Here is a 13,079-nt window from a genome sequence, read left to right on the forward strand (position 1 = left end):
AAATTAAAAAAAAAAAAAAAAAAGAAGAAGAAGAAGAAAAAAAAAAAGGAGGAGGAAAAGCTTTCTACATCCTCTCCCTTGTCAAACTGCCAAAACTCTGGATCAGGCTGTCTCCTTGAGGGCAGAGTACCATTACGGAAAATTTTAAGCCCAAGGAGTTAATTCGGTAATAGTCCAAAGCAACCAAAAATGACTAGAACTGATTCTGCAACCCTAACAGCTGTTGATAATCTTCATAAAGCGTACTTTTACACTGTGCATTCTTCAAGAAGTTGTTTTGGCATACATTTTAATTACTGTTTACTGACCAGTGATTAAGATTATGAACTTGTGCTGCTTTATTGACCAAGTTGGGTACAACAATTTAAGCATCATTCTATCCCCTCCCTCCCCCCCGAATCCAGTTGTAGATTTGTTAGAGTTTAAAATTCACATTAACCACAAATTCATACAATCAACATCAGGCAGTGTGTTAATTTGTTTGGAATAGACAACTCCATCATCTCCCTTCTTAGAACATGCAGGGAGAGTCACCTTTACATTGCAAGTCTCATCGGTTCCATTGCTGGACTCTCTGCCATCCCTTTGAAAGCAAGTCTTTTGCCTAATCACGTGTGTCCTAGAGTACGGGCTGTACGGCCAGTCGCAGTGCACCACCGAGTTCAACCCCCAAACAAAATTCAAAGAGAAGCCGCAGCGTTAACACTGTACAACAGGGCTACCACCGCGCGCTTTCTCACAGGGGTCACAGTACTGGCCCAGTATCTGTCCAGCAGTACACGCCAGCCTCGACTAGACTAAGGTAAGCCGCATGACCTTTTGCCAGCTGTCGGCAAAAGTGCACGAGTAGCTTTACCGAGACCAGGGAAAACTGCAGCATAGTACAAAACAGTATGAAAGTGTTAACATTCCGTATTGAAGAGAAATTGCATGAGTTTTAAAACAAGGGTTTAGATTACTGATGCCTCCAGAGTCTGTCGTCTGATTTAGTCATTTAAGAAATAATTACATCACTAATGTAAACAATATAAACATACCAAAAACTAAGTATGATTTAAATACATTTTGATGGTACAAAAGAAAAACCTGAAGGTGTCTGTACAGTTTTTACAACGTGGGAATTGCCAATGTATTTACAACATGAAAGGGCAAATACCATTTTTGTGCAGAGTAAAATTATCTGAAATAATGTCAATATAAAAAACAATATCTAGCGGTGTGAGGCACTCCTAAACATGGTGGTATTAACCATGCTTTCCTTTGGTACAAGTCCCATCGCTTGGAGAGCCGCAGTTGCTGCTGTGGCTTTAGCATGCTTCTTATTAAGGCTGGCAAAAGTAGGCCTATATTCATTTCCATTGACTCTCACCTGTTTACGAAAGAGGGGGAGGAAAAAAAGAAAGTGTTAGAAAGTGCCTCTTCACTTCTGTTTCGAGGCAGCGCTACATAGCTCCTTTAAGCACATTCTCTATATAATTCCTCTTTAGGGGTAGACAAAATCCACGTCTGGTCTGTAAGCACAATCCTTTCCGAATAGTAACTGCTAATGCAAGCTATTACGTTAAAAAGAAAGCCCACATTGCAAGATAATTGAAGGACAGAAATAACCAAATCTTGGTTACTACCTTACCACAGTAAGACTTAACACTGCACCGGTAAGTAAACAGCAAGAATATGATACCACGTAGGTTAATAATTTTAGCAAGAAGTGGAATAGTGTGTTTCTTGACGGATTTACAGATTACTGTGCTTGAGAGATCTGATTTGGCCTTTACAGAAACAGGACTTGGAAATTTTAGCATCGAGACACTGCTTAGCAGTCCTCAGCCACCCCTGAGGTGGCTTATATGTTTACATGCAAATACAAACATGAATTTACATCACCTTTAATAGAGAAACCAACAGCAAACAAGGAAACTCAAACACACCTTAAAGATAAAATGTTTGCGATGATCAGGCCCACTATCATCCACCAACACAAATTCAGGTGGTGACCATCTTCTTTTGTTACAGATCTCCATCAACGCAGAAACTGGATGTTTACCTTAAAGATAAGAATATATTTGAAACTTCAATGCCGCTATCAAAGCAATCATTTTAAATGAGATTTTTTTCAGACAAGAATCTCACCTGAAAGATCCTTCATCACAACATAATGTCCAGATCTCTTTTGTGCCTTCTCTCCCACAGCAACAAGCCCTAAACAAAATACAATAAAGTTTACATTTATGATTCCCACCTGATTTCTGTATTCTCATCAGTAAAGCAATAACATCTATTGGTGGAGATGAAACCTGGAGACATCATACAACTGTCTTCTCAGAAGTCCTTCAAACCTCCCTTTCATCCAGCATTTTTTTTCCCCTCCATACTACACGTAACATTCTTCTCAACTGCTCTAGTAAGACTCTTAACAAGCCAGGTAGTTGAAAACTTTGAGTAGTCTTATGCAAGTCAGGAAACATCTGGTTTTCTGTGCCTTCCTTGGAGAAACTACTGAACAAGAGATAAACTTAAAAACATTCTCTCATTCAGTATTTATTTTGTGCAACCCAAAAGTCATCCGCTACCTTAGCAGTTTGCCTCTAACATACTAAGCATTTGAAGTATTTCCATTAAACAGTAAAAAGTGTACCTAGTATGTCCTTTTACGGTACGAATAACACAGTGGTGTTCTTATAACATGTGCTCTCTCTATTTAACAGTATTCAAATATTTATCCTTTACGTGCAATTTCACAGCCCAATTACCGTGATTTCAATCACATCTCAATATAAAGTAGCAGAAAAGCATGCAACTGGGCCCCAAGTCAATACAAAGAGCACAAGTTCCAATGGAAGTCACTGTGAAACATGGAAGCTGAACCTTTTTCTTTTTAAAATCTTAACAGTGTAAGAAATAAAATGTAACAATTGCCAAAAATGTATCAAATGCCAGTAACCATGCCACGCTTATGAAGTGACTCAAGTTTCTTTCCATTTATTTTGCCATTACCTTAAATACACGTAAACTAATACCTGACCAGTTTTTCAGAACTTCTCGGACTTCAATCCTTCAATATTACTTTGTTTCTTACCTCAATTTGTTTCTGTTCCTGGCTTTGGTGAATAAAGACAGGGAGATACTGCAACTGTTTCCAGTTTCTTCAGCTTTTTTTGGTTGGCATTTTGAATTGTTTTGCTTTAAAAGAAAATCCTTCCCTCCTTACCAGATTTTCATCCTAGTATGCACGCAGCTCTAAGTAGGGACTCTTCAAGTGGCATGAAACCCTCATAGACAACAATCATTGAAACAAAGTTTCTTTTTTTTTTTCCCTGACAGAATTTTATATCCAAAATAACCAAAGATTTCCACCAAAGGAAAAAAACCTCTTATGTCATTCTCCGCATTAATATTGTCTCTCCCTCACTCTAAATCACTGACATTTGTCTTCCACATCTTGTCCCTGGTACCTCAAGAGGGATTTTCAAAAAAGCTGCAACAGACTCCAACAAGCTGTGCTGATGGACCAAGCTTCTCTGAACACAGACAACCAACAGTTTACTGGCTGACAGCAAAGCTCAAGAAGGGTTTGGTTTCAATGCTGTCTGTGAGAGAACTACAGATCTCACTCAGTGTCTGGAAGAACAAGGGTCTAAGGGAAAGCTACGGCAAAGACAGACAACCTCATGTCTCAGTGCAGCCTACTGAGTAACTCCTTAGCAAACTGCTTGTTCCTGTGTCTAGAACCAGTATTTTATTTGGGGGATAAGTTCTAAAAATGTGTTTAAAAACCCCTACAAACCAAAAACGGGTTACTTAATAACAGACTCCTTTTAAAAATTTCAGACTTTTCTTTAAACCTCTACACAGAACTTTAAAAAAATTGACTTTTTATACTTTTAAGCAAAGAACACTAATGTTTGAAGAAGCTTTTCAGCTACTCATAATAAATGTATGATTGCTGTTCAGTTGCTTCTTTGTAATGCATGAAACATGCTGCTTCTTCATAACACAAGTTGTCTCCCCATATTATAGGCGTGGTTGGCTCAACATTAAAAAGTATTCTTTATCAACACAGAACACCTTTAGATTTTTTGTGGAAATTATCAGGTAAGACTGCATATATGATAATAATCAAATATTTAAAAACTATGAAATTAAAGCAAAGCCCAGCCATCACTATGGTTATCAGTATTTTCAGATGAATCTATCACATGCCAGGAAGAGGCATCCTTTAACTCCATCTAACGTTTTTAATTGTTATTGAAGACTGAGCGTTCTGAAGCAGAGAGCGCAAACTGTTACAGAATGCCCAGCACAATGAGGACGTGATCCTATCTCAGGCCTTAGGGCTTGGTGCTTGAAACTTCGCTATCAAATTCTGCAGGCATTAAGGAAAGTTATATCAAAAACCACAAGGATCCTGGGGCACACTTCTAGAACTGGAAACTTCAGCTGTGACACAGCTGCTGTGTATAACCAAAATGTTTTTAACATTGAAAATGTCGACAGGTTGCGCAGCAATATCGCCACTTTCCTATGACATGACAAGAAGCAAGCAACATAATGAACAGAGCTAACTCTTCCCTCCTCACCACAAAAATCCATTACTATGTTACGCAGGCTGCTTGAGAAAATAATACTGAAATTGACTGTTTTCAATTTCTTCCCTCTGACTGATATTAATCCAGCTAAACTGAAGGAACTCTGACCAGTAGTGAGAACTTTACAAGACAACGTCTACAAAGATCACAGCAACTAAGTAACAGAAACAAAACATTTTTCAAAGATCTTCTTGGCAATCACTCTGTCACCAGGTATCTTTTTTTTTTTTCCCCTTTCTTTTTTTAAACAGAAAGGTTACACAGAAGAAAAACAGCTGAAAAGCAAGTTTGGTCATTGTTTGTATAAAATGAAGATGTATTATCGTATTCTGTACTTTGAGACTGTTGCACTTCTCTATTTATAAAACCACATTATGCTGCTAGAGGGTCTTTAGAATTTAGAAAGCAATGCATATTTTCATAACATAGGCTTGCCTTCTCATTTTCTACCTCTTTGCACTTAATATTTAAATGTTTAAATTGTATTTTCACTGCTAGCTTGGTCACTGAGCAGTACTGAATTATTTCTGTACTGAGAACTAGCGATTTTGACACCTAAAGATTCCTCCAACAGCATCTCTGCAAATAAACTTCACAACATTTGCATTTATATGCTTTGTTTTCTTCCGAGCTCAATTATGAGCATTGACAAAAGCTAACACAAACCCATAATTGAAAGTATTTTCATGCTTTAGTATTAGATGTGATCTATTTAATATATTAAAGGTTCCTAGTTTTTAAAAAACATTTAGGAGAACAACAGTAAGAATTTGTTTTCCCACAGTCAGTGTTGAATTGTTTACTTTGATAACACGCACAATAGAACAACTAAATCATAAATCTTGACTGCGGAAATTCTGCATCTTGTATTTAAAATGGTTAGAACTTGTATAGGTACTTCAGATGGAAAATTTTCATCAACATTTACTCTCAAGACAGAACTCTTGCTGAATATGCTGGCGAGATGGCCAAACATATAAACCACGCTGCCAGCTTAAGCAGCAGCACGCTGCCTTTAAATAAAAGGATAGTTCTTTTGAATCAAATGAGACAAGTGCAACAGTTCTCCGCCTGTGGCCATGGACTATATAAAGAAGAGGAGGAAAGACTGCTAAAGCAATCTTTGGAAACAATCAGCGAAACATCACTGTAGCTGAGCAGAGGTGCCTGCAGCAGGATCAAACTAGGAGATGGGACAGCAGGGAGATCAGATGGCCAAAAAAGGAAACAGAATCCATTTGGAAGACCTAAAAACATCAGTATGACAGTCTATTCATGTCCGGACTTCAGCTGAAAGGCAGCAGTAACTCAACTCTGTAGCTCTCACCTCTGTCCTTCACCCCAGTTTAAAACTGATCGAACTATTCAATCTTCTATCCTGCCCCATTCCTGCTTCAGCCACTTTCTCTAGACCAACCCCAACGGCTTTTCCACAATTCACTTCCCTGTCCGTGCCTTCTCCATACATCCAACTGAAGCACATTCCTAATTCAAGAACCACTGAGAAGCGCTTTTTAAAATGGAAGGTGAAGGTCAGGGAAAGTTAAAGAACGTCTGGAAGAGTTCACAGGCATAAGGACAAAGCCCATATACATAATCCAGGGCTTCAAAAACTAGTACCAAAATCATCTACGTCATTCTGTTAATTTTTACAGTGAAGCTGTACCCAGAAAAAACTTACCACTTCAAAGTTATTTTGCCTAGCTCCAAAACAGACATCAGAAGTTTATACTGCCGTAAGACATTTAAGGAAGGGCTTACCTTTTCGATCTGTCTTAAAATCGACCATAATAGGCTCAACGCTGCCTTCTTTGTTTTTTCCAAGCCCTTCTCCTTCTCTCCAGCCCATTTTTCTCATCAGTTGAGCTCCCATTCCTCCAGTTACAGGGGCTGCTCTTAAGAACTGATCCTATCCAGAAAAAGAAAAGTAAAACAAGTCCTAAAGTTAGCACTGGCATTTAAAAAAATAAGCGGGAGCTTCCAAAAAATGTTTCTAACAACCTTTCACAGACTCAATTCAAAAAAAATACACCTTAGCTTTATATACGTTAACATTTTGTATAAACCAGAATTCACGCAGACACACGAGACACAAATCAATATTTTCAAAAAAGAACAACTTAAGAAAATTCTAATGCAATCCAAAAGTGGCAAGTGACCCATTTCAGACATATGTATTTAATAAAATGATAACCGTCCATTTTTAAACACGCTACTTTGGTTCCAATGCATCTCTTCTCATCTTGTGAAAGGAGGCAGTGTTAACTGTTTAACTGGCAACATGTGTGCCAAGTGTACCTAGTTATTGAACAAAATACAAGCACATTTAGTAATGACATTCACATAGTGTTTAGGCGTATTTTAAATATAAAAAAAAAAGTTTCCCCATTTTATTATACAGCAGTTGCACATTCAAGTTCTACTCTGAAAATCCACATGAAACATACAGGCTTTTCTTTTTTTTTTTTAAAAGGAAAAAAAGGCGCTTAGCCACACAGTTTAGCAGCAGTAGTCTTCACATTCTTTTCAAATCATCATTAACATAATAGTTGTTAAATGGTGAAAGCTTATAAACAGAAATTTTAAAAATCTGTTTTGATGTAAAGAACTTTAAAAACTCCTTAAATGTTTACGTACCTAGGCCTCGATGGCCGCAGTGTTGTGAATAGTAGGGCTGGCATTGACCGTGGCAAGAAGGCAGCTACAAGGATTTGACCCTGAAACAAGTTTCCATATAGAGGGGTGAAAGTTCACAGGTTATTCTGTGAACTATCATCTCTCTTCTGCCCCCCCACTGACCCAAGTAAGTAAGTAAATCATTTCCATCACAGCAAAAAATTGCTTGCCTTAAAATATACAAGTTTACACACTGGCACTGATAAGTCCATCAGTTATTTCGCATAGTAGGTTAGATGATACAATGCCTAGTATTTTTGTGAAAATTTTACTTACTATCAAAGCAAATTAATAGAACAATTTTTTTTTTTTTTTTCCCTTTATTTTGAGTTGTGCTTGCAAAAGTAAGCGTTTCCCAGATTTGGACAAAGGACTGACAGGTCCTTGGTTTCAATTTGTACGTAAACAAAACCAGAAGTCTTACTTTTGCAGAGACTAAGGATAATATATTTTTAAGGGGATTTCAAATTGGCAACTGACACACACTAATGATGCATGTGTGTAATCCCCACTATACATGGTGTTAAAAAAATTTAAAAAAAAAATTTGCTGAAGACTGTGGCAGGACTTCTCCAAATATTTACCTATTAAACAGCAAATACCTATCAATCATGCAACTGGATGCTGCATTTAGTAACAAAGTGGTCTGATGGAAGAGCAGAGAGGCTACGTGCACCTCTCCAGTTCAACTGTTTTCTGACTGGTGCAGACCATGCAGTGTGTGTGTGTACACAGAGACAATCAGTTTCTTTGATACAAACTGCCTCAATCTATACACCTACAATGGCTTTTACTTACTTCCATTTTCATCCTCCCCTCTCTTTTCCAGGAACCTCTCATAAGAAAAGGGCAACCATGCCGAGAATGATACAAACCCCAGTCAATGTCACCCTGGGTTCCGATTCCTCTTTTGTACCTGCTTTGCAATGATAGAATTTTCAATATAAACATCTGTTTCATTATCACCAGCATGTATTCAGTTCACAAATGATAAGAGTGCAATTTCTTGATGAGGTCATTTTAGTGTTACACAGCTTTCTCATCACACCTGCAAATGTACTAATTCGGGGGTTAGGAGTGGTGTAGAAAGGAGAGAACAGAATCAAAATATTGCTATCTTTAGTTAAAAATCAAAGCCTCGAGTTCCTGATAGGAATTACCAGAGCCTGAACAAATTCCAAATACTGGAAATAAAAGGAGTTCTAAATTCCAAAGTGCAATTTATTAAAAACACCTCTTCTAATGTGTGAGTTCAGCATCCTATCTGGTAACTTTAATAGGAATTTTTTTACATTATGCTGACTCAAACATGTACAACAGAGCCAAGACAACAAGGAATTAGAAACGGAAGTTTTGTTTCACTACAGGATAGCTGTACTTCCGCATCATACTAAAAGGCTAAATGAAGTAATTCTCGTACCAATATGAAAGGAGCCAGGAGAAGCCTACTTTGATTCAGTTGAAGAAGCAAAGAAGGCCTGCAGCAGGGGGAAAAGTTCTTCTTTCAGTTTTGTTTTGTTTTTTAAATAATGAACTGAATATAAATCTCTAATGTCACCTGTACAATTACATTCTCTTTAACTATTTCTTTTATAATTTAATGACAGACAACTTCACTCAGCCCATGATTTAATAGAATATGGGTAAAAAACAGTGCTGTGTTTGTAATTACATTTGAAAACGTAAAAATAGTAGAAATGTTAACAAGAGCAAGGAAGCAAGATATAAATTTATTTTCAGTTTTAAAAATCAAAAAAGGCCGAGTCCCACAAAACTATTTAGCAGCTATGTACCATTGCAGATCTGGCCCATAAGGAGGATATCAAATTGAAGAGTATGTAATACAATAAACCCCTAGGTGTCTAAGTATTTGATTACTGTTGTTGGAATTAACTAATTATTTACAAAATAATTGTTCTCTTTCATTCACTAATCTCAATTTGAGTAAGTCTGCATGAAAATTTAATATCATTTTTCTCATCTTTTGCTCTCTAAATTCCATGAAAGGTCAGCCAAACAAAGCACACTTCCATTCCGCCAGCAGATGGAGACAACTAATAAGCCACATTCCTGTGTCAACACTTTTTCTTTAAAAAGAAGGCTACATAGTAAAACCTGATCACTTCAGAGGGTTTTTTAGTAATTTTAATTAAAACTATTCCTCTTTTAAAGCTACGTTAGGACAACAAATTGTGGGGGACATGAATGCCTGAATTAGCATTTAAGGGCTTAAACAAGCAAACACAAAAAAATCGCACCTGAAAGATGATTTTACAGGGCTTTTTCTGAAACACAATACAAGCTGGACAGTCATCGTCATTTAACTGCAACAGCTGTCTTCGGGAAAAGGACAGCATATGGCACTGAACTGAACAATCTATAAAACAGCACCCGCAACATCCAAAATATTAAAGCCATAATTTTTTGAGAGATCTTAAAATACATCATCAATTTCTGCTCCCTGAAAAGAAAATATCCATTCCTTCTTACAATGCTGACATGGCACTAAAACACAAGTTCTATCAGAAGGAAGGTTTATTTCTTCTGAGCAATAATTTATTAAGCAAAAGACAACAAAGCCTTAAAGGCACTAGGTGGATATGGACTGTCTTAAAGATTACTTTAAGACTAACTCTGAAGAATTTCTCTGAGTCAAGTACCAGGAACAAGCATCTATCTTTGGCAAAACTTTTGCAAAATAGCTGAATTTTCCATTAAATAAACTGGCACTTTTAGCAGCAGCCACACTCCTTCCCCAATAAAAGAGGAAGAATACCCTTCTGAAGAATCCCATCAAATGCCTTACAAAAAACTACGCTCACCATCAGCTTCAGGATTTCTGTTTGCAGCTTTTGCATACAATCAGTAGAAAGCAAGCTGAGGACAGCTGGAAAAAACAACATTTTGAGGACTGAACAGGGAGCCAGTCCAATATAACTAACACATAGTTGATTTGCCTTGCCATGTGGCCTTCATTTCCAAGGAAAGCCCACTGTCTCATGTAAGGCAATAGGAATACAAGTATATTGATAAGTGGCCTTGTTAGAAGGTCAGCAGCAGTCCTTCTGCAAGTGACAACCACAAGACTTAGTTTTACCTCCATCATCAGCATGAATTTTACTCATCTGCTATGAATGTGGAAGAATGGAAGGAACGCTTTAACTTTTCAGAACTTGCTACACAAAGCAGAGCATTCTAATGGCCATAGTAAAACTGTGTCTCATGCTTTATTTCGCACAACTGAATGAAACAGATCCCAAGCATTACCCTGTGTGCATAAAACACTGCAGAAACCTTGTTTTGCAGAGCAAGGTTAGGCTATAGAATTAAGCTGATAAATCCAGAAACAAGTGGTGAGTCTGGGAAAGTCTGAGTAAGTAGACCTCAACAGAATTTGCTTGCAAAAAAATATCTGACCACTTCCTCTGATTTGACATTTATTCCGCAGCATAGTATATTTGTAAGAAAAAAGGAAAGAAAAAAAAGAAGCAACCTCCAGAACAAGTCAGTCATATTTGTGAACTGATTACACCAATGATGATAAACTGAAACAGAAACCACTTTTCAAAAGAAAAAGATAATATTGTTCATAAATCTGTTTTAATGATACAAGAAACCTAACAACATATTATTCCTTTATGAATACTGCTCAGAACCCTAGGCATGAACATCATGAATTAGCATATTACTTAGAAAAATAAACCATACTTCTAATTGGTATGTCGGTCATTCAAGTATGCCACATTAACCACTTCAGTAACTAATTCCCTCAAAACTTTATTGAGATAAAATTGAAATTGCGGGTGTATTTTGGTTTGAGTACATATTACCTCTCCAGAGTAATTTTTGAAGTACAAAACAAAAGCTGAAATCCAAGAAATGCAAAGTGAAGACAGCGCTTATCAAACAAGTTCCCCAAGTACTTTGATTTTTCTCCCCTCCTGACACCGCTCTTCTGTTTTGTTACATCTATCTAGTTTTGTGATTATCTCTGTCAAGCACAATGTCTGTACATGTTCTAATTCTTTGTTTAATGATACACAAATAACTAGCTGACATGGGCTCTGTTTCTGCTAAACAGTGCACGTCCACAAGTCCTCTTACGGCAATTGCTTATGGCAATCTCCCAAGCAAAATGCCTTCAGTAAACAACATCTTCAGTCAGAAACATGCATTAATTTACACACACAACATACCCCAAGAAACTCCACAACCCTACTAGGAGATGAAAAATTTAAAAATACTAGGGTTTTTTTAATGTTAAAATGTATTTTCTTAGGACAAAAAAGGGAATACAAGTCTGACTTCTCAGTGCTACATTGCATAATTAACAGGAACTAAGTTACACAACTTCAAGTGCCTAAGTAAAATACAACCTGTACTTTGCATTTCATGGTTGGTTTGCATTCATGTCACTGAGAAAGATAACATGCATTCATAACGTATTATCCCTACTTCACTTTTTTTTCTGTGGAATCATTCTCTAATGACAGGATGTGACTCCACATTAAGTTCATCAAACCTAAGTTTTGTGAAGGCTTTCACAGGCCCCACCATTCCTAAAAAAAAACCCCAAAAACCAAAACAAAACAAAAAAACCCCAAAACCAGGGCAAGTCTTGTGTAGCCCCTAATGCATTTTGTAGAGGGCGCATGACTGTAACTACTTGTCATCTCATGAGTTTGATGGCAATGTGCATGCGAATATGGAACCTGGAAAGAGCAAAAGAAGTCAAGCTGAGGAATGCCAGAGCAGGAAAGAGGACTGTGTCCTCATCTTCTTCACCCAACAACTCTTCTTGTTTCCAGTAGCAGCCTCCTTTCTGACAAACCACATGATGCTTGCTAGGGAGGACGCCTACTACTGCAAACCACTACATTTTTACAGCTATGAGAAGGACAGAAATGCTTCTGTCGGCTCTTATTTCTAGATTCAACAAAATGTTCCAATATGCTTCTGCTCCTCACACCAGTCATGTCCACAAGCCAGAGACCAGACTCTTCTCTCATTTTCTCCCTATAAAGCATGTTGTTGGTTTTTTTGTTGCTTTGTTTGTTTGGTTTTTTAAAGGAGATCACAGAGTGAAGTTAAAAGACCGAGGGAAAACACACTTGCCTTCTCCACTTAATTTTTGTTAGCGGACACTCCTGTCACTGTAAGGCACAGAAGACAACCACAGAACCTCAAGGAATGAAAAAGGGACGAGAAGAGGAGGCTTGGGAAAGAGATGATCAGAGATGCTCCCTTTCCATTGCCTTGGGAACCCACTCAAGGTACTGCAGAAAGGGAGAACCCTCCTAGGCTTGCTGATCTCTTTCACAAGCCTCGTGGTGGAAAAGCTCTCCTTTTCTCACCAATACATCCCTGCTGAGTGCTTTATATTTCTAAGTTCCTCTGCCAGGGACAATTATTGTAATCAAAGCCAACATTTTGTTACAATCTCCAAAGTTAATAATTGTTAAAATAAGACTTTATCACCTATGTTCCGTATTAATACTGAGAAGAGCCCAAAAAATTCCCATCTAGCTAGCAACTTGGATCTCTGTGTTGCCTGGCTCTCTGTATTGCTTGGCTATATAAAGTGGAAAAACAAGTTAGTGAATCTTGGCAAAAATAATTCTATTTTTAGGATGTTGTAATTCCAGACTTTTGTGTTCAGTTTACACCAAGTTTTATGGAAAATTCTACCTAAGCCTCAAATCTAACCTACCAGTTTTGAGGGTTGTCTTAACACTGCGTTCTGGAAGGATAAGCAGATACAGCATATACTCAACTACATTACTTGCAAGACTCACTGCCATAACTCATTACTCTTTT

At 37.5% G+C, this 13,079-nt stretch overlaps 1 protein-coding gene across 4 annotated transcripts in view; it reads right to left on the reverse strand.

Moving 5' to 3' along the window:
• Positions 1 to 393: 393 nt before the first annotated feature.
• SON (SON DNA and RNA binding protein) overlaps positions 394 to 13,079 on the reverse strand; it is a 39,842-nt gene continuing 27,156 nt past the window's right edge. The window contains exons 9-12 of one of the 4 annotated variants that reach the window (XM_050915072.1): positions 6,348 to 6,495; positions 2,131 to 2,199; positions 1,929 to 2,044; positions 394 to 1,369 (exon numbers count right to left, since the gene is read on the reverse strand). In XM_050915072.1, coding sequence (XP_050771029.1) covers positions 1,211 to 1,369; positions 1,929 to 2,044; positions 2,131 to 2,199; positions 6,348 to 6,495 — 492 coding nt within the window. In that variant the 3' untranslated portion in view covers positions 394 to 1,210. Of the gene's footprint in view, positions 1,370 to 1,928; positions 2,045 to 2,130; positions 2,200 to 6,347; positions 6,496 to 7,223; positions 7,304 to 7,327; positions 8,179 to 13,079 lie in introns of those variants that run through there. The other 3 variants (XM_050915073.1, XR_007768198.1, XM_050915074.1) reach the window with 3 other exon arrangements.

The sequence above is a fragment of the Gymnogyps californianus genome, chromosome 1 (assembly GCF_018139145.2).
Source record: "Gymnogyps californianus isolate 813 chromosome 1, ASM1813914v2, whole genome shotgun sequence".
Lineage (NCBI taxonomy): Eukaryota > Metazoa > Chordata > Aves > Accipitriformes > Cathartidae > Gymnogyps > Gymnogyps californianus.